At 45.2% G+C, this 23,097-nt stretch overlaps 1 protein-coding gene across 1 annotated transcript in view; it reads left to right on the top strand.

The window, feature by feature from the left end:
- The first annotated feature begins 4,296 nt into the window (after positions 1-4,296).
- Positions 4,297-23,097, top strand: part of reck (reversion-inducing-cysteine-rich protein with kazal motifs) — a 32,003-nt gene continuing 13,202 nt past the window's right edge. Inside the window, exons 1-11 of the mRNA XM_060045038.1 lie at positions 4,297-4,492; positions 15,449-15,507; positions 16,140-16,214; positions 18,156-18,192; positions 18,438-18,523; positions 18,662-18,709; positions 19,090-19,123; positions 19,250-19,447; positions 20,071-20,335; positions 20,745-20,918; positions 22,643-22,855. Coding sequence (XP_059901021.1) covers positions 4,402-4,492; positions 15,449-15,507; positions 16,140-16,214; positions 18,156-18,192; positions 18,438-18,523; positions 18,662-18,709; positions 19,090-19,123; positions 19,250-19,447; positions 20,071-20,335; positions 20,745-20,918; positions 22,643-22,855 — 1,280 coding nt within the window. The 5' untranslated portion in view covers positions 4,297-4,401. The remainder of the gene's footprint in view (positions 4,493-15,448; positions 15,508-16,139; positions 16,215-18,155; positions 18,193-18,437; positions 18,524-18,661; positions 18,710-19,089; positions 19,124-19,249; positions 19,448-20,070; positions 20,336-20,744; positions 20,919-22,642; positions 22,856-23,097) is intronic.

Below are 23,097 nucleotides of genomic sequence, written 5' to 3'. Positions count from 1 at the left end.
CCTCGGATCAACCCAGGACACAGACCTGGACCTGAGTAACAACTGTCATTAAATAATGAATCATTAACAAACTGAAGAGGATAATTTGTTTATCTGAACTCACACACACACACACACACACACACACACACACACACACACACACACACACACACACACACACACACACACACACACACACACACACACACACACACACACACACACACAACTTCCTAACCCAAATCCCTGTATTTTATCCATAATCCCCGTATCCTAACGCTAACCCTAATCCCTGTATCCTAACCCCTAAACCCTGTATCCTAACCCTAATCCCTGTATCCTGGGAATACAGGGAACATTGACCGACCCTAAACCTGGCATGGGACCCTAATCTCTAATGCCTGTACCCTAACCATAATCCCTGTATCATAATTCCGATATCCTAACCCTAAACCTTATCGCTGTATCCCACCCCTAATCCTAATCCCTAATCAACCGAAATATCAAATTAAACCTACAGGCTCCGGAAAGTCCAAAGATATGACTCCCATCTTCTTACGAACACCCCTTCTCGAAATACAGAATTGAACAGGGGTGTCTGAGGGAGTTTTTAATCCCTGTACCCTAACCTAACCCAGGTCAGCTAAGACACTGACCAACCCTAACCCTAACCTGGGACAGGTAGGACACTGACCAACCCTAACCTAACCCGGGACAGGTAGGACACTGACCAACCCTAACCCTGACCTGGGACAGGTAGGACACTGACCAACCCTAACCCTGACCTGGGACAGGTAGGACACTGACCAACCCTAACCCTGACCTGGGACAGGTAGGACACTGACCATCCCTAACCCTGACCTGCTGTAGTAGGCTACAGTTGGAAAGCTTGTCAACACATTGGTGGGCGTGGAGCTTGGTTAGTCCGTCAGACCAATAGCTCATGAGATACTGATAATTGGGTGGGTTAGAACTGCAGGTTTCACCTTTTATTACTAACTCAAAACCTAACCTGCAATCTTGTTAACACTTGAGAGATATTTAATCCTTATAGGACAACCTGATTCTTTACCTGCCTTGTTCTTTAAATAAAGCTATGGTACATTGAAGTCCAGTTTATAACATGTAGTTAGGGATCTATGATGAGAAGCTGCCAATATACCTTCTCTAATGGCTGTAATGGAAAGTCTGCTTCCTAATCTTCCGTATTCTTCAGGTGAAGTTGCTGACAAAGAGCAAACAGCGACAGCAGAAAGCACCGTCTATGTCTTCCACTTGGTGGCGCCATTTCTCGACCAATGCATGCAAAGTAAACTGAAAAGAATCAGCCCAATATTGTCGTAATTATAAGATCTAAACATGAAGTGATGACCCAACACGGCCACAAATAATGACATTAGAGATTCCTGATTATATATATTTATTTATTTTCCGTTTTTTTTTTGATTGTCTGTAGCCTACTATGTATTCCTTTCTTATTTGTAAAGCGTCTTTGAATACTTAGAAATGCGCTATAAAAACGGATCAATTATTATTATTTTTATTATAATACTATAAAAGGGCTAAATGTCTGATTCTTTCCGCTTCTGACACCATCGATGTCAAATGACGAGAATCCGAATACTTATACTTGACTGCCATATAGTATGCATTTTGTAGTACGCCACAAATATAGCGCGTCCGAATGCTCAGTACGCAAGTAAGTAATTAAGTAAAAAGAGACATTTTTAATTTAATAGCAACGATGACAAGACGGAAAACAGGTAACTTATCAAGGTAATTTTGCCGGCATCTGAGGGGAGATACGTCATCTCCAAACATCCGGTGGAGTTTCGGCGGTGTTCGGAGGCGTTCGAACGCCTTCGATTAAAAATGTCTCTTTTTACTTAATTACTTACTTTACTTTTTTTACTATTTTTAATGTCTATTTTTTCCCCGCTTTCTACGATGTCTTTCTGGTGGTGTCGGGTCAGCAGTCTCTTCTTCGTTCGTTACCAGACTCCGGTTGCATTGTGGGATTGGCTAGCGTAGTGAACTCCGTTGTTTACTGTGGCGGTAGTACGCATTCGGAAACGTTTTCCGTACTACACAATGCGTACTGAGCATTCGGACGCGCTATATTTGTGGCGCACTACAAAATGCATACTATATAGCAGTCAAGTATGAGTATTCGGATTCAGCCACAGCCATGTTCTTCATCAAGGCAGGAAACAACAAGGACGCAGCGAGCCACCGAGATCCAGCAGAGGGCAGCAGAGACACAATACTACCGAGATCCAGCAGCGGGCAGCAGAAACACAATACCACTGGGAACCAACAGAAGGCAGCAGAGACACAATACTGATATTATACGAAAAGAATACACACAAACACTAAATATAAACATACACACACTTCCCGTAAATCCTAGTAAATTATTATGTAATCACAACGTAATATTATCTATCATCAGTGGTTTTACACTTGGATCCTAAAGGAAAGATGACATCACAGTGTGCATAGATCAGAGAATACTACTACTAACACTGCTAACGAGTGCAACATTGTTTATAGGAAGAACCGGGCAATTTGTGACAAGGGTCGATTGTAACACACTCAATTCCTTCAGCAGTGAGAAGCAAAGCCGAGTCCACAGCGTCGACCAGCTTCTCCCCAGCAGACGTTAGTGCAGACCAAAGGCCGGAGCCCAGGTGTCTGGAAGAGGAACTTCTCTTATCTTAAGATCTTATCATATTTAATAGGAAGTGGATGAGTATTTAATACATTGATACATGACGCATGAATTAACTTTATGCAGGCCAGCCTATTTATTTTTTATGGTTCAAAATGATAGATAAAGTTTATTCCATTTATTTTTGTGAAATCTACTCATTTTCCACCCAATGCACCCAAACTGTTAAGAAACAGCCCAGTAGTGTTTTCGCTATGTGATCTTTATATGTAGTGACAGCCCAACATAGCCACAAATACAAAAATATAATTGTGCGGCCTGTGTTACACAAAAAATATTGCTTTTGATTGAATGGAACAGCAATCTTCTCAATCATGTCCTACAGGGCTTTAAATGACTTTCCCATCACCCTTGGTGAATTTCAACACAGTTAACATCAGCTAGCTTACAGCACAGCACCACTGCCTAGTGGTTCAATCATTCAACCGTATTTTTGCCCTTTTTCTTAATTTCAGAACCCCTCTTTTCATTCACACCTCATCCTTTGACAGCTTTGGACTTATAATCACAATCGTGGTCCTACATCTTTGTGACAATCAAGGAGTTGGGCCTTCATTTTAAATGTGCACCACCTTGAAGATGTTACATGTAGGCTAGATGGATTTACAGAAGGTACTCCAACCGGGTTCCCCAACAAAAACAAGAACGACAATTAAGCGCCAAGAACTGAATTTACCCAAAACAAAAAAGTACTTATTTGTGAATTCACATTTACTTTGATGAATTAAAAGTGTCATAACCAACCCATGTAACAATCATCCCCCGGCCGTCGCCTGTATTGATTGATGGTTCAGCTCCATATGGCGTTCAGATCCTCCCATGCCCCGCTACCATCTATATTCATCCACGGTCAGAGCTGGATGGAGAACAGAAGACGACATCCTCTCCTCCTCAGAGTCTTTGTCTCCCCCTCACCCTAACACAGATCTCCCCACTGTTTCACAGCCTGCTGCGGAACAACACAGACCGGCTCAGACGACCCAGTGACAAGGGCCCGACAGGCATGAGGCATGGTGTGTGTGTGTGTGTGTGTGTGTGTGTCTATATATGCATATGTGTCTATATAATATGTGTATATGTGTGTCTATATACCATATGTATATGTGTGTCAACATATATATATATGTGTGCATGTGTATATAAGTGCGTGCATGTGTGTGTAACACCAACATTAAAATGTTCATAAACATAGTCAATTGTAAAATGTTTAGTAACGTTGAGCAACATTTTCACTATCGTTCAGTAGTTGTTTTTTTCCCCAAAATCCTTTACTGAATCCCAAATAGCAGCCGACTTTATCAATGATAGGACAACAATGTCCTGGTAAGTTATAATATAATTGAACAATGTAATAGAAGAGAACAAGAAGGGAAAACAAGAAGAGAAGAAGAGTTCCCACTATTTCCAATTAGGACTGTCCTTGTTTCGCGCTCACGCGTGTTTGTGCGTGTGTGTGTGTGTGTGTGTGTGTGTGTGTGTGTGTGTGTGTGTGTGTGTGTGTGTGTGTGTGTGTGTGTGTGTGTGTGTGTGTGTGTGTGTGTGTGTGTGTGTGTGTGTGTGTGTGTGTGTGTGTGTGTGTGTCCGGCCTCCTATAACGGAACAGGGAGTTGCCGTGCCGCTGCAGACGGAGTGAGGAGGTCGGTGCAGGGACCCATGGAACCAGTGATCCACACGTTTCCTAGTTCACGATGCGCTTTACGGATCCGTTAAGATGTTCGTGTTACCAGATCATCAGCTGTCTGTTCGCCTTCCACTTTTACGACTCAAGCTTCGCACAGGGTAAGTGTTGCTGGTGCGTTTTGTTGAAGCTCTCATTGAGAGGCTATTTCGTGATTTATGTTTCATGGAGCGAATCGTCAACCTGGACTTATTTTGTAAAAAATCTATTATTATTATGAAGGACTTGTAGCCCTGCGCCTCTGAATGAAGCACCTCAGGAAGCACGGAAATACTTCAAACCCTTTTCTAGGACAGCATTTTATACAAGTCCATGTTATCAAGTGTCATCATATTCTACTTTTCTTGGGTAAAGAATAAATGAACACCACTCGTAGCCGGGTTTGAACACTGTACACTCAGTAACTCATTCTCTAGTTTAGTAACCCTAACCCTGGTCTTCTGGGTTCTTATATATATTTATTTATATATATAGGGTATTCCTCATGTCTCATTAGGCCTAACCTTTTGTTGCGCTCAACACTCAAATCAAACACGAGTGTAAACACAGCAGACGAACACCCAAGGTTGGCTTTTTGTAGAACAACTGGCCTTGGCTTTGTTCTCCACTATAGTTTTTCAATCGTTAATCCCGATTTGGATTTATTGAACAGCGACCGTGACCAGCAGCGCGTCTGCCCCGCGTAACGCCGTGGAGAGGAGAGGCCATATGGAGCGGGACGTCCCGTTAACACGTTGAGGACTCCTCTATCTTAACTTATAAAGTCTGCTTAGAGGCAAGATCTACTTTATTCTGTGTTACTGCTAAAAGAAGAGTCAAACAGCTCGGGTTGTTGTTCGGTAGAGGAAAAGCCCTTCTCGTTTTGTAACATCTGGAGAAGACATCTGCCGAGGAGGCCCCTCCTCTTTATGGAGGATAACGGTCCGTCTATTTCTGACCGACCTCTGACTAAACTCAAAGGTCCAGCTAGTCTCGCCGGAGTTTGGCCAAAGCGTCCCCGTTTGGTGGTATTTCGTTTCCTTTAGTCGAGTCGAGTGTGAGAACATCTGGAACCAATCTGAAGGTTCAAAGCGGTGGGGGAGGAGGAGACGGTTGGCCCCGTGGGTTCAGCTCTGCCCGCTCTGCCCAGTCTCTCTGCCCAGTCCCTCCATACCCTCTGTTTGTCATGTTTTGGAGTAGCGCGTGTGACCATACATAGTGTACTACTACCACTGTATCGATACATCTGCCAAAGTCGGCTACTTTGGGTAAACCACCCAAATTAATGTTAACACTTTACAATAAGGGTTGGATAAGAAAATATTTAAATCAGTTTATTATTAGCGTAAGGGTTATGATTAGGGGAAGTGGGTTAATCGTTACCCTAATAAACAAGAAACATTAGTTAACATGAACACCATTATTAAACGAATAGCCTACTAGACCACATGTTAACTCTGAATTAACTGTCAATTGATGCTTATTACTGCTTTTACTTATGTTCAAGAATTGCTTTACCCTTATTATAAAGTGTCACCATTGTTTAAGTCCGGTGATTTAAGTCCATTCACATATATTATTATTGGTGTTGTTTTCTGGCCCCTTTTTGTGTAAGGATTGAAAGGTGTTCCACTGGACCTTATTGGATCTTATTAACTTTGAAACATGCTTTCCTGTCCTACCCTACACATACATTTAGGTTGTGTGTCAGATGCACTGCTGGGCTTTGCATTGGATTTGAGTTGGATATTTCCCCATTTGAGCCTGGCCAAACGTTGTTTCACGCCACATGGGACGGCCTGGACCACTAGGGTTAGGGTAAGGATAAGGGTTAGGGTAAGGCACAACCCGATGTTGTTCATGGATTGTGTGTCTGCTGCGATGAGGTAAACCAAGTATCCCCCAAATATGTGTCTGGACACATATGTGTTTGGACCAAAGAATGTCTTCATTGCAAGCAATTATTCACTTAGCACGTTGAGAAGGACATGAGGTGGCCCTCTCTTCTGTCCATTCTAATCCATCCCTGGTTATTCTGCTTATTTTCCTCACCTAGACCTGTCTGTCGGGTTCCGTTTCCCTAACAGTCGTCAAGTTATCATGGTGGACTAGTGATCATGTAAGAGAGGTATTCTAGAGACACAGACAGCCTTTAGACAAGTCCCCACTAAGTTGGATCCCACTTTATAACATTTACATTCAGGGCATTTAGCAGACGCTTTTATCCAAAGTGACTTACAATAAGTAACATTTGTCATAAGAAATATAAACAACAATGTATCGCTGTCGGTACAATAAGGATGTCCATAGAACCAAGTGCATATATAACCGTTATAACCGTCCAAACTAAATCAATAGTAACTCGGTTATTCCAACTAGTGAGCATGAGGGTCAGGGTTCGGGTCATCGCAGCGTCCTGTCACCCACTTCACGGAGTTCCACTGGGGACCGGGTTGCCGTGGCAACGGACCTGCACGCATACACGACGATAGCCTCGTATGCGTTGCAAAATATCTATCGGGTTATATTTAACACTGCAACAGTGAACAACAACAACAACAACAACAACAACAGCGTTGCACGTTTCACATTCAACTCCTCTGATCCGCATCCTCTGTTAACCGCTGCTGTGATGACAATGGGGACCAGGACTAGAAGGAGGTTCTGTGGCTACCCACCACAATGCGGCCAGTGTCTCGGTCCGTGCTACTTACAGACGCCGCCTGTCTCGTCGCAGCCTTCAGCTGCACTTCAGCTGCACTTCAGCTGCTCTCCAGTCGCCCCGGCCGCCCCGGCCGCCATTTTGCAGGGATTGTGAACCCCTTTATTTATAAATGATTTATTTGTAAACGATTTATCATTCGTTATCTATTTTTATGAATGATGTCGTCCACTAGTGGTTGCCGCAGATGACTAGATTGCAGGTTTCCTAGCTGGTGGAACCCCTGACACATGCTGGTCGATAGAAGGCCATGTGTCTGCTTTTGATTTTCTTAATTCAAAGAAAACAAGGCCTGAGTGCAGATGTGTGTGAGGGTGTGCGCGCGCGCATGTGTTGATTTCAAGATATGAATGTGTGGTTGTAACTTCCAAATTATTTGCATAGCAAATATTTCCTGTCAACATAAATGTTTTTTGAATAAACAATTACCATAGTAAACAGCAACACCATTACCTTAGCTAGTAAAAAAAACATTAGTAAACATCAACACCATTGGTAAATGATTACTAGACATTAAATCATTTTTAATGAATGCTTATTACTGCATTAACCAATGTTAATTCATGGTTCATAGGGTTAGGGTTGTTTGGTTAGTGTTACCAGAATGTCTTCTTGGAAAATAGTGTTATTATTTAATTTGGTAACTTGACCCACCTCAAAGAGAGCCTGTATCTGGATAAGATTAACATATTTATTTTGTTAGTGTGTTAGTGTTGTTAGCTAGTGTAATAGTGAAGTCCTATTTTCGAAATCCTATTATTTATGTATTTTTACGTGCATGTTCTAAGGAGACACAGATAATGATGTATGGAGCAGCCTCTGATAAATGTATACTTTAATAATCAATATAAAACACTTATAAAGCACAATTTGCTTCATGGTCTTGAAAGCTTTTTTATGAGATTCTGTTTTATAGAATTGTAATATTAATTCTATAATTTGGCGGGCATATGGCTAAGCTGAGGGCTTATTGAATTAGATTGTTTCATTGCGTTCAAAGGGCCGACCTGCTCTGTGTCTTATGGCAGATCTGCACTGAATCAATGCACAGGATGTGACCTTTGACCTCAGACATTAAACACTCTGAGTTAGCAGCAACACAGGAATGCAAGAAGAATCCTAGCATTCAAGCGGCCTCTTTACTATTAGAGTGTGTGTGTGTGTGTGTGTGTGTGTGTGTGTGTGTGTGTGTGTGTGTGTGTGTGTGTGTGTGTGTGTGTGTGTGTGTGTGTGTACGATTTTACAAACATGCAAAGTAAGCCAGGAGTTGACAATGGCTGATATTTTACGCACACACACACACACACACACACACACACACACACACACACACACACACACACACACACACACACACACACACACACACCACTCTAAACTCATCCATCCACTTGCCTGCAAATGACGGCCAGCCACCTTCTCACTCACTGAATGAAAACAAACACTTTACTTACAGAAATACACAAAATGGAACATCTTACATAGAGAAATATTAGCTTAATGACTTGAAGTGATTTAAGTGATTTAAGTGATTTAACTAAAACAAGGTCAGTCATATGATGAATAGTACAGAATATTATATAGCATTTCAGAGTCGGGCTCATTCAACAGTTTCATTTCAGTTTGCTTCCATCGTAGCTCTTACAGCAGATAGAAGCCGGTTGAACGGTGGACTTGGAACAGTGCTTACAATTGTGGCTCTTCTTGGGAGTCTTGCTCCCCCACCATCCCTGCCTGTCCTGGTGCCTCATTATCTGCTGTCTCTGCTTGAATGATGGTGTTGCAGTAGATGTCTTCTACTTGATCTGCAGGCCTCAGTTCAGCCCATCCATCAACAACCAGCAGCCGAGTGCAGTTTCTTCTAACAGTTGTTTCGAACGAGTCCAGCTATTGAAGGTTTCTTCAATGTGGCGGTGGTCTCATGCGAGACATCAGGCCGACCCTCCAGAAGGCGGCGAGGCAGGCAGACCATGCTGAGGGTCTCTCTGCAGGTCCGCAGAGAGTCCAGAGTCGCTGGCCTGAGGATGCGCTGACATGGAATTATGTCTCGCTCTGTTTGCACAAACGGTTTGTGGAGAAGCCGAGTGGTGAATATTTCAACAGCTGCGCAAAAAATATGACATGCAAGCTTGACATTGAAATAACTCATAACTGAAAATAACGTTTAAAGGACAATGGCTATACAGTTATTTTTTAGGTTTTTGGGCACTCTCAAATGTGGTCCTATTAAAAGCTGGCTGAAATGAGCTGTGCCATCATAAACACAACAGGAAGCGTTCCCTTTCAACTCTTTCTGCCAAGCTAGATTCCTCCCCTGGATCAACCCTCTTCCCCCGTTTAAAGGGTTAGAGGGTTGATGTGTGACAGTCTTCCACAGACTAATTTTCATCCTGCACTTTATATTTAGATTAGGGTATTTATTCTCACCAATCCACCTGGAGAAAGGACTCTTGTTTGAGGTTTAAAAGGACAGTCGATACAATTGATTACAATATGTTGTTATGAGGGCCCCATAAAGTGATTCTGTGCATGAGGTCCAGCTGGCTCCGGATCTCTAGATCCTCCTCATCTCTTCCCTCTCTATCCAATCTCAACTTTATTTAAAGTTTTTAAAGAGGTTCTATTGTGTCAGCTTTGGACACGTCTGGCCACACAACGTTTCTCTAGCTTTGGTAAGAGCCAGGGTTAGGGTTAGGCCCGCGCAGCACTAAACCCCAAATCAGGGTTAGGGTTAGGTGGAGCACTAAACCCCTCATCAGGGTTAGGGTTAGGTGGAGCACTAAACCCCACATCAGGGTAAGGGTTAGGCCTGTGGAGCACTCAACCTGTTGTACAGTGCAGGAGCAGACTACATCAGGTCTTTCTCCAGAGCCTCCCTGATCCATGAAATCAGTTTTTTTCAAATGGATCCAGTGTGGAGGTGTCTGGGTGGATGAACACACAGTTGAAGTGTGGATGGAAAAAACAGAGAACAACAGATGTGTTCTCCAGCGTATCAGCCCTAATGTGGACATGGCTTTCTTTCTTTGTAATGTGGAATCTTCACGTTGTTTTAAACATTGATAAGCGTTCAAAGGTAGCTACTCCCCAACATAAATACAAGTCCTGAAAGCTGATAAGGTTGCTTTGATGATGTTGGTGCCGACATATTTATATCCGCACAGAGTCGAGAAACATAATGATGTTAATCATGTTCCAGATATGATTGATCAAAGTGGACGTTCCCTGGTTCAGAAAGTCAAATTCCAGCCATGCTTTTGATCCACAGTCACAGAGCAAAGCCTGGGCTTCGCGTTGTCCGAATCGGCAAAGCCAGATGGTTAAAGTGCTTTCGCTTTGGGATGTCCTACCTCCGATGCATGTGAAGATGGTTGTCACCATCGTGTGGTTCAACCCGGTCTCACGAAAAGATTGTGCTTTTTGACACGAAAATTTTGAAAATACGTGTTCCTGATCACGTTTCAATAGATTAAATAACGTGACAGTGTCACGTCTTTTCGTGAGACCGGGTTGTGTGGTTGTAAGGAGATGCCTGTGTGGGGGGAGGTTTTGTTCCCCCACTCCTTTTAGCATTAACACACACACACACACAAACATTAAAACAACAAACTCAGCAGCCTCATTGTGTTGTTGTAGCACCCTGCGGTCAGGCCTGTGTTTCCTTGCTGTTATCTCTCCTGTTAGAGAGAGAGAGAGAGAGAGAGAGAGAGAGAGAGAGAGAGAGAGAGAGAGAGAGAGAGAGAGAGAGAGAGAGAGAGAGAGAGAGAGAGAGAGAGAGAGAGAGAGCGAGCCAAATGGGTCTGGGTGAACCAAAAGGCACACAGATATAACTCTAAAGGTAACAGCACATTTTACGTCAAACACATTAAGTTCAGTGAATAAACAGCAATAACTATTTACAACTAAATTTAATCACAGGAAAGTACACAAGACACATGTGTAGCATACATTTAATTTGAAAGTCTTGTAATTGGGTTAGGTTTAGGGGGTCAAAAGGTTACCTTTCTCCACCAGTGCACTAACTGATGGACTATCTCTTGGGCTTGCCAGGATTAGAAGTTTGAAACACAGTTGTATTTCTTCAAATATGAACATGGTCAAATAAATGGACTGCTAACAATGCATGCTTTCATGTGTAATTCGTAACATTTACATTTACATCTAGGGCATTTAGCAGATGCCCTAGATGCTTTTATCTAAAGCGACTTACAATAAGCACATTTGTAAGAAGAAAGAGAAACAACAATATATATCGCTGTCGGTACGGTAAGGATATTCATAGAACCAAGTGCCAAGCACTAACAATAACTAGGTTAACCCATTCCCTCTAAACAACAGAGATAGCCAGGATAAGACGTTACATGATGGTTTGACAACATACACTAAGTGTGTAAGAGGGGTGTGTGTGTGGGGGGGAGGTGCAGTGGTTACATTACTAGCTAGTTACTAGCTATTCATGCTAGTTACTAGCTATTCATGCTAGTTACTAGCTATTCATGCTAGTAATAACTAGTAATAACGTTACACAGAGTACGACATAACCAACATTACATCGGTCCAAGAAACACCCCATAATACGTGTTATTGATAGAATGACGTGTATTATCTCCCCACTGCTGCCTGTAGTGGCTTTTGCTTTATATGGAGTGTACAGACAAGTACATAGAAGATACAGAGAGAGCAACGTCTCTGTCTGAGAGCCACATACAGTGTTCAGAGTTTGAACCATCATGGCAGAGGAATGGAGCTCTCAAATAAGTCACTTCAACGCTAACACACAGGGAGAAAGAATCTTTTGTAGGCTATTACAGATGGCTGATGTCATTATTCATCTCACCATGAACCGTGTGGTCCGCATTCCATTCCATGCTCACTCTCACCCTCAACCTGTACTGCTGAGTGTGTGTGTGTGTGTGTGTGTGTGTGTGTGTGTGTGTGTGTGTGTGTGTGTGTGTGTGTGTGTGTGTGTGTGTGTGTGTGTGTGTGTGTGTGTGTGTGGGCAGTAATGAGGCCAGTGCTTGTTAGTGGAGTACTAAGGGGGCCTTGCTCTGTACATGACTGAATGGCCCTCATCCTCCTCCCCCCTCAGAAGCACACACACACACACACACACACACACACACACACACACACACACACACACACACACACACACACACACACACACACACACACACACACACACACACACACACACACACACACACACACACACGGAGCACATAGCACACATAGCACACGCACACGCACACGCACACACACACACGCACACACACATCCACACACACAGCAAACACACGGATCAAATAGCTCACACACACATAGCACACACACACGCACACACACACACAGCACGCACACACACACACACTCCCACAGACGCACACACATACATACACACACACATACACACACAAACGCACACACACACAGAGCACATACGCACACACACACACACACACACACACAAACACACACATACAGCACAGACGCACACACAGACACACACACACACACACACACACACACACACACACACACACACACAGAACACATACACACACAAACCACCACACACAGAGAACACAGAACACATTGATGTACCTTTTGACGTGTACCTGACCAGATATTTGGTGTGAGGTGGTTCATCCCTCTGGGATATATTGTGTTATTTTACGTTTTCAGATCCTCCCTGTAGCAGAGTTATTGGAGGTTAGGGTTAGGTACCAAATGATTGTCTGGAAAACAACTAGCTTGTGCGTCCTACAGCTTCCCCCAAGTTGCTTATTGTGCCTGAAGGGTTAGGGTTAGGGCTAGGGAAAGGGCTAGTAGGGACCCTCAGTAACCCTTACCCCCAGTGCCCTAACCTGGGTCAAAGCCTTACCCTAACCCCTACCCTAAACCTAACCCTAACCATAACACTAACCTGGGTCACGGCCTAACCCTTACCCTAACCCTACTAGTCTAGGCTAGTCTTTTTCATGGTATCAAGTTATACACTAATAGTAACTCAACAAACAGCAATGTCCTACTTCCTATCCCGGCAGCAAAAAGCAATATGCTGAGGCTACCTAGCTTATGAATAGCAGCCACAACTTGTTAACATGTGTGATTAGTGTGTTGCTTGTTCTTATTCTGAAGAAATATTTTAATACACAAGATAATCTTAATATACCTGTCAACTCGACTGCTCCCTGTTGACTTATTCTAACAAGTCATTCTGGGATTCTACTTTATTATATAATCTATTCTTTATTCTATTCTGTTTTTTGTTTTTTCCTATGCGTTGGTGCACACTGTTCTTCTAAGTCCATCAGACGTGCAGCAGATGTTCAACATGAAACACACACAGAAATAGAAACACTAAATCAAGGCAACGTGCTGCACACATGCCGGCGGCTGGCCGTGGCACAGAGCGCTAAAGACAGAGTTAAAGACATACTGTTAATGACTGAATCATCTGAAACTAAAGCTATTGATTATCAACTGGGCTACAACCCTGTGGTATAACTTACACCACAGCGGCGCTGAGTGATTGAATCTGATTGGTCACATGCCAAGAGTGGGTATCATTTTTAAATAACGTTTAAATATATCTTTAAAAAATATATTTTTAAGCTTGGGCCAGCTCAAGGTTTCTATTATGTTGAGACAGACGCATGCATCCACACCTTTATATTGGACTCCGTGGCCGCAGTATTGTTACGGTATTATTATTAACAGAGCTGATGCTACATCACTAAATCCATGAAAGGTAATGCCTGTAGGACTGTGTACTCCAGGAGCACATGGAGAACGTATTCTCAATGCTCTCTGGTACTGTGGCGTCGAGGTCGCTGTAGAGGGGATGGTTAGGCTGGGGGCGGGGTGGGGTTAGGGTGGGGGCAGGGTGGGGTTAGGGTGGGGGCAGGGTGGGGTTAGGGTGGGGATAGTGGGGGGTTAGGGTGGTGACAGGGGGGGTTAGGGTGGGGACAGGGGGGGTTAGGGTGGGGTTAGGGCGGGGTTAGGGTGGGGACAGGGGGGGTTAGGGTGGGGTTAGGGCGGGGTTAGGGTGGGGACAGGGGGGGTTAGGGTGGGCCTAGGTTGGGATTAGGGTGGGGTTAGGGTGGGGTTAGGGGGTTCCTAAGTGTGTGTGGGGATCTCCTTTGATGTGGCCTGTGGACGGCGTCATTCCGGTCTCCTGGGGGGGGGGGGAACTGAGAGAGGAGAGCATGACATGGAGGGGGTCCGCAAGAGAGACGTATTATAGAGGGTCCCTCAAAGACCAATCAGAAAGTAATACAAATATGTTTTATTCATAAAGCCCCTTTCAACAGCGGACGTCACAAAGTGCTCATAACATCGAGAGAACAGACATTTAAACACAGCCCTCGCAAATGGACCAAAAATAAACTCTATGACTGAAAAAAAAAAAAAAGTCTGAACAGATGGTTCTAGAGAATCGCAGCAAGAGAAAACAAACAATAAACTCAAACATCAGGTATCGGCTTTCAGCATTAACTATGCATAACTAAATCTTGCAAATAAGTATTAAATATTGTTAAGGAACACATCTACAGGCTTTATCACAAGATTACACAACCAACAATCTAATAAGATTGAGCCATGGAGAGGTGTTGTTTAATGTGCTCAGGATGGTCTGTGAAGCAGCTTACTGGAAGACTGGGCACCTCTGTTTGTTTGGCGCCACAGTGTCAGCCACGATCTGTGTGTGTGTGTGTGTGTGTGTGTGTGTGTGTGTGTGTGTGTGTGTGTGTGTGTGTGTGTGTGTGTGTGTGTGTGTGTGTGTGTGTGTGTGTGTGTGTGTGTGTGTGTGTGTGTGTATGTGTTTCAGTGAGTTAGTGAGTGAGTGAGTGTGTTGGTCTGACCCGCATCAAAGTAATTAACAAGTAAATCATCTTCTCTATTGGATACATCGGGACAATCCTGTTTATCACACAGGTACAATAATGGATCTAAACCTGACCATTTGTGCAGCCTTAGCATCAGAGTGAGGAGAACAGCTCTGCCAACAGAGACACAGTAGACCATATGTGATGCTAAAGGGGCTTTGCTAGCTAGGGCTAACCCATGTACCACAATAACTATATCATATGAATACACCATGATAACTATAGTTTGAATCAAACATAATAACTATACCACATGACTATACCATAATAACTATAGCATATGACTATACCATGATAACTATATATTGAATGCAACATATAACTATACCATATGAATATACCATAATAATTATATAGTGAATATAAAATAATCGCTATACCATAGCGAATATAACATTACCATAATAACCATACCATAGTGAAAATATAACATGACCACCATAATACTCTGTTTGTCTCTACAGATCCTTCGTGTTGCCAACACGCAGCTGAGCACTCTGTGTGTAGAGAAGCATGTGAGCAGGTAAGAACACACACGCCCACGCACACACACACACACACACACACACACACACACACACACACACACACACACACACACACACACACACACACGCCTCTCTCCTCCTCTTTCTTTCCTCCGCTCTCATTAGACGCGTTTCCATCCAAATGTAAAAAAGTAAATCTCCACAGTAAATCTGAAAAAGAAAATGCGAATTTATGGCCGTTTACATACGCCAATGTTATACAAATGTTATAAATTGGTTCATCGAGCTGAACAGTAGGTGGCGCTAATCCTCCATCAGTCCGCTGCAGAAGGACGGTCTTAATTAATCAATCAATCAGTAATTAGAAAAGAGCCAGTCAGACCTAAAGGATGAAACAAAACCCCCACTGGACACATGCTCCAGCTGTGGGCTCTTGGAAGACGTGTGGTCACAGATCTGGATGCACACCAGCGGAGGTTTGAGTGACGTTGAAGTCACTTTGTAAGGCTTCAGTTATTCACATTTATTCTATGAATCTGTTTCCATTGCCCTTCGTAATAAGCCGTAATTACCTTTTATCCGACCACCAATGTTTCCTCCTCCCCGGGGTAGACATTTGATCCATCCCTTAATATTGTCTAACACTACACCTTTCCCCGTCCTGCAGCTGGGGACCATAAAGAGCGAGTCCCGTCTGAAACACCTGCTCCTGCGGCTGCCTGGCTACTGCCCGGTGTCCATGGTGAGTTCCGAGACCCAAGCCTCACCGCTCAAAGCATACAGGGAGCCGAGATACAAATGGAACAATGGAGAGAGAAAAATATGAAACTATATAGGGGCTACGGCACCAATCGCTGCCCTGGTAGAGGACCCACTCTGTTGGCTCCACCAGTGTCAGAGACATGAGGCAGGAGCCTCGTTCCACCAGCGTCAGAGACTCGAGGCTCCAGCTCCTCTCTCTGGGGTTGAAGAGGAGTGCACTGAGCCTGGACAACTTAGAGACAAAGGGCCGGGTTTGTGCCCCAGACCTCTCAGTAACTTGTTTTAATCTACATTTTATTGCAGATCGAACATGTGACTGATTAAAACATAATATTTACGGTGGCCATTTGAGAATAGACATATTTCAAAGTGATTTTCTCAGTCTTATTCAGTTAAGGTCTTATTCTCTGATGTGTGACGAGTGGTGGGGCGGCGCCCCAGTGCCCCCTACTGGCCCGCCGCCGCGACTACAGATACCCCCTTGACGTACACAAAGGCATTCACACACACAATGTCGTACACCCCTCAACCATTCTACTTACAAAGGAGGCTGTTAGGAATTACTGATCTGTTACGCAGGCATACCGCTCATGACTTATACACGCACACACACACACACACACTCACATACATGCACACACACACTTATATAAGCATGCCTGCAGAGGAGGTAGGTCTATCGTATTTGCATGTACACACACACACACACACACACACACACACACACACACACACACACACACACACACACACACACACAGGTGGAGATGTGCCGAGGGGTTTGCACCCTGGCTGTGGAACAGACATATGTTTGGAACTTGGCATGGGTTGAAAGTCTGGGCTAATCTAAAACATTATCCTCCCTGTTGTGTCCGGGCCTCAGCGCCTTCATCACAGATCACGTTAGGAACTTGTGTAAAACTTTACTTTTCTTTGGTCGGCTGTTAAGGATTTCTTTTCTTCCCTTGCCAAGCCGTACAGACCTGCCTCCAGTAACCTGTGATGTGTTAGACGTGGCTCTTGGGAGTTGATCTGTTCTTCTGAGTTGTTTCTCGGTGTGTGTCTGCATCTGCCCGTGTCCATCGGTCTGTCTGCACACACCGCGGGCTGGAGAACATATTGCTTCAAAGGATTCGGTCCATTTTGTCGGTTATTATTGCCCATCTATTCTCATTCACGGAACAACATTTGTTTGTTTCCATGTATAATCCCTGAGTGTCTGGCCAAGGGACTGGCGATGTGACGACAACAATTTAACTTGCAAGTTCTTCAGATATCTGCTATATATATCGTAAGCAGTGGTCGCCGCCCCGCCCCACCTAGGCAGCTCCTCCCACACCCCGGACACGGGTGGATGTTGAGCCAACAGCTTTATTGCAGTGTGTAGCATGTTAAACCAGCCATCACCACACACACTCAAAGAACAACTGCTCTAAGTCTTAAAGGGGACATATTATCGGTCACACCTGGTGGTATAATATGTCCCCTTTAACCTGTGTGCACTGATTGGTCGATGGACCAAAGGTGTGCAGCCTCACCCAGCCCAGAGTGCAATCAGTCTGACTCGGGCCAGGTGAGGTGGCTGGCTAGTGAAGCAGCCAGCAATCATGCTTCATTTGTTAGTTGGCTGGAGGATACTGGGAATATTGTTTGATGACCATGACGCCGACCAACCAAAGTTAAAATGAGTCAACCACACCTTATTACATCCATGAAGAAACACTGTTGCTTTTGTATCACTTTCATACGGTGATGAAGGACACAAACGACATGAAGTGAATGCACCAATACAAATTAAATGGTGCTTAATCTCAGCATGCAGTTATGAAGAATGGTTAAATCAGGGATGTTCATAGTGCATTCAATTGTCTCACTAAATATACTATTCATACTATTCTGTGTCCCCTGTGTTGTCCTATAGAATGAATTGTGGATCTGCGTCAACTCCACTCTTCCCGGTAAGCAGTTAGCACACCGGAACATCTCGTATTCATATTCATGGTTCATAACACACACACATTCTTTTTTAGAAACAACACAAAACACAGGATATTTTCTATCAGTGGAAAGAAAAGGCGGGTGATATAGTTGATCATAGTTTGGTCGTTTTGCAACGGGTCAACATGTGTTCCACACATCCACACAACACAGTGGTGAGCTCTGCCCTCATGTGGTGACTGATGCTGCGTTTGTTTTGGTCCAGGCGTGTCCAGGAGGTCTGACGGCTGGGTCGGCCTGGGCTGCTGTGAGCTGGCCATGTCAGTGGAGTGTCGCAGGGAATGCAAGCAGGTGATTCTTCAAGCCGTCTAGACGTTGTTCTTGTTGTTGTAGAGGTCATGCAGTTCATACACTCCACATGGATACTGTGTAGCTTCAGCTGTCCTCACCTGTATCGCCATGTGACGCCTTTTTCTTTCAATCCTGTAGGCCGCATCCAAAAATGACATAACAAAAATATGCAAGAAAGATGCAGAGGTAAGTCGTATCTTTCGTATCTGGTCTGTGTGTCGCACGCGCGCGCACACGCACACACACGCACACAGATCGTGGCTGACATTGTGGCGCCAAACAAACAGAGATGCCCAGTCTTCCAGTAAGCTGCTTCACAGACCATCTTGAGCACATTAAACAACACCTCTCCATGGCTCAATGTTATTAGATTGTTGGCTGTGTAATTTTGTGATAAAGCCTGTAGATGTTTTCTGAAGTCTCCATATCCATTTGTCTCACTTTTATTTAGTATTTAGTATTCCCTCTTTCTTCTCAGGCCTAAATAATTATATTTTAATTTAGTGAGCGGTAATCTGTATTAATAATTGTGTTTCATATTTTTCCAATGAATTGTGTCTCCCCAGAAACCTCTTTACAGCTGCATCACAAAAAACGAAAGTAAGTTTTGACATTTTAAACTTTTCTTCAAGGATGGGAAGGATTGTGTGCGTGTGTGTGCATGTGTTTGTGTGTTTTTCCAGGTTCCACGGGTCTAACTGGTGTGTGTTTGTGTGTGTCTCCCAGTGGGCTCCACGTGCTGCAGCTACGCGGGCCGCCACACCACCTGCAGGGAGTACTGCCAGGCCATCTTCCGGACGGACTCCTCGCCCACGGTGTCGCAGATCAACGCCGTCAAAGACTACTGCCAGAGCCACAGTACCCAGCTCATCGGCTGTGTGGGCAACTACACCAAGTCGTACCCCATCCGCAACCCCATCGACAGTAAGAACGCGTCTATACACTCATGTCCACTCAGGTCCTCCAAACAGGCTTGAGGTCTGGCATCATTTAGCCTGCATGTGTGACCTGCTGTAGCCTGATTCTCTTGTGCGTGATTTAGCTTGCTTGTGTAGCTTGTTTCAGCCTGCCTGTGTAGTCTTGTATAGCCTGCTTGCGGCCTGGTTCAGCCTGATTGTGTGGCCTGGTACAGCCTGCTTGCAGCCTGGTTCAGCCTACTTGTTGGCCTGGTTCAGGCTGCTTGCGGCCAGGTTCAGCCTACCTGTGTCCTGGTTCAGCCTCCTTGTGGCCTGGTTTAACCTAGTTGTGGTCTGGTAAGCCTGATTCAGCCTGCTCGCGTCCTTCGTTCAGCGGCCTGTGTCGCCTGGTTCAGCCTGCGTGTGGCCTTGTTCAGCATGTGTGTAGCCTGGTTCAGCAGCATGATTGTGGCCTGGTTCCGCCTGCTTGTGTGGCCTGGTTCAGCCTGCTTGCAGCCTGGTTCAGCCAGCTTCTGTGGCCTGGTCTGCCTGCTTGCGGCCTGGTTCATCCTACTTGCGGCCTGGTTAGCCTACTTGATGCCCGGTTCAGCCCGCCTGCGGCCTCGCTCAGCAGCCTGTGTTTGTGCGCAGGCCTGTACTGCTGCGACCGGGCGGAGGACGCCCACTGCCAGGTGGCGTGCCGGCGGATCCTGCGGACCCTGAGCACGGAGCAGGAGATCATGGAGGGGCTGATCGAGCAGTGCCGCTCGCAGCCGCTGCCCCAGGACCCCATGTGGCAGTGCTTCCTGGGCAGCGCGCAGCCCCCCGCCAAGCCGCACGAGGAGCCCCTGCCCCCCGCTAAGATGGACCGGGCCAAGCTGCACTGCTGCTCCAAGGCCAACACCTCGCTCTGCAGGTACCGCCAGCCTCACGTTAGCCCCCGGGAGAGAGGCCTCTTAAGGCTCAGGTATGGGCTCCACGTCGACGTGACGCAATGACCACGCGGACCCTTCGACGCAGTCATGAACCTGCTTTGGTTCTGCGTCTGGGTTTTAGTGAGCAGACCAATCGCAGCCCTCGCCAGCGACGCAAGCTTACACTTTTTTTGGAGGTACACGTCAGGCCCTTGCAGTGGACAAAGGAGGGTCCGCAAGGACGTAAATGGTCCGGAAACCCCCTTGTGTTGTGTCGACGTGGAACCATAACTAAGCTTTAAGTAGGGCCAGTCACCTCGCAGGTGACGTCAGGGGAGCACCTCAGATTGGCCTTAATTTCAAACGTATCATCCATGATTTCACTGGCATCTGTTCTCTCTCTTCCTCCAGGGACATGTGCCAGAAGGTGAGCACCAACTGGGGCAGCCAGACGTGGCAGGAGTTCCACCAGCTCTGTGAGTACAATGTGGTGGAGACGCAGCTGATCGCCTGCCTGGCCGACGTCAGAGAGCCCTGCCAGCTGGGCTGCACCGGCCTCAGCTACTGCTCCAACTTCAACAACAGGTCAGGAGACACTGGTGCTCTGTAACCACTGTGGATCGTGTTGGTAGAGTGGGTAACTAACCACTCTACAAACAACAACAGGTCAGGAGACACTGGTGCTCTGGAACCACTGAGGATCGTATTGGTAGAGTGGGTAACTAACCACTCTACAAACAACAACAGGTCAGGAGATACTAGTGCTCTGGAACCACTGTGGATCGTATTGGTAGAGTGGGTTACTCACCATCATGAGGTAGAAGACATGGTAGAACATGGGGCCTTAAAGGGGACCTATCATACCACCAGGTGTGAGTTTGATTAGCCATTACAAGCCGTTTTCGAAATGTGCAGCATTGTGAAATCAGTCGGGCGTGTCCCCCTAGATGCGTGACGGATAGATGAGCACTGTTTACTTCAGTCCACTGGGTAGGCTGGTAGACTGATCTATCCAGCACACATCTAGGTGGACACGCCCACCTGTGATGTCACAATGCTGCACATTTTCAAACCTGCTTGTAATGGCTAATCACACTCACACCTGGTGGTACGATATGCACCCTTTAAGGGCTTCATAGGTTTCATACGGATATGAGGAGTCCATGCAAACCAAAATCAAGGCTGCAAAGGATAGCTAACCAGACTTACTATCACGTTCAATATAGAAACATGTTGGGTTAAGCTAAAAACATCCACACACGCACGCATATATATATATACACTGATACTTAGAGGTTGGCACTGTAAACAAAGCCGCCACTCATTCCCATATGCCAGTGAGTAGTGGAACAGTCTTTGGCGAACCTCCCGCCCCCTAGATTCAAACCTACCAATTAGGTGAGTCACTTGAGGCCAACCCACCAATCAGTCATCAAAGGCACATCCTGCTAGACTTGGAGGAGTAATACACTTGTTGCAGTTCTGGTATTCGCTTCTCTCTTCAGCCAAGATGTTTTTATACTTTTATAAGTTATGGGGAACAAACAAAGGAATAAGATTGATCAAATTGGTGGCCCAGGAGGCTGTTGCTTCCACCTTTACTGATATCATTCAACTGGGAAAGCGTTTTAGTTTAGTTGTCGTAATTACTAAACAAAATGGTCTCCTGGCTACGAGGCATGATTGCTACTTGTTTCGATGGATATATGCAGGGCTCTCAAGTTTTTTTCAGAGTGAGATTTTGTCGGCGGGGGGGGGGGGGTGGGGCAGAAGAGGACATCTGGTTACCCGACGTACGGGACCCCCATTTGATGCCTAACTGTTCCACTTTTAAATAGCGGCCCAATTTGGTGGGCGCAATCCTGGTAATTTCTCTGCGTGACAAATACGGATTGTGGCATGTGAGCGTGTGCATGGGTTGAATTGCGTGTGTCTCACACCGAATGCGTGAGACTTGAGAGCCCTGTATATGTTTCTCTGTTCATGTCCTCATGTCACTGCTGAGCCAAAAGGCCTCTGGTGCTGCTGTTGCCAACTCAGGCCAGAGGGGGTGCCAGTGAGCTCAGGGACATTGGACCTCTTTAACCCGTTGACCTACAATGATTATTATCACTTGAAATGTTAATATGGAATATCGGTTTTTGACTTTCCATGCAGCGAACCTTCTGTCCTTTGCTGCATTTTGTTATGGTGTGAATACAATAGTCAACACATTTGCTGATTATTTATGATTTTGATATAACATTTCTGTTGGTCTATTTATTTTAAACTTTGGTTCATCTTTTAATCAATTTGATACATTTTTGTAGGCCGACTGAGCTGTTCCGCAGCTGCAGCGTCCAATCAGACCAGGGTGCTATGAATGACATCAAGCTGTGGTCCAATGGGACGATCAAGATGCCCTTCATGAACATCCCGGTCCTACACATCAGGAAGTGCCAGCCGGAGATGTGGACGGCGGTGGCGTGCGCTCTGCAGATCAAACCCTGCCACAGCAAGTCCCGGGGGAGTGTCATCTGCAAGTACGTCCTTATATCCCCACGACGGCCCCTCATGTATCGCATGGCTTTGAATCAGAGCTGTTCCGATACCGCTATCGGAAATTCCTCCGATACTGCCTAAAATTCTGTATCGGCACTCGGCGAGTACGCAAGTCTTAACTACAATAATACAAATGCATTATTATAATTATAGATTATAAAATAACATAACAACAAATGCTATTAGTAGTGACAATGCTAGATGCTGAATCGGTATATACTCG

This window comes from Gadus macrocephalus, chromosome 23, assembly GCF_031168955.1.
Source record: "Gadus macrocephalus chromosome 23, ASM3116895v1".
Taxonomy (NCBI): Eukaryota; Metazoa; Chordata; class Actinopteri; order Gadiformes; family Gadidae; genus Gadus; species Gadus macrocephalus.
Note: the sequence above shows the minus strand (reverse complement) of the source record. Positions and strands in the feature narration are given on the sequence as shown.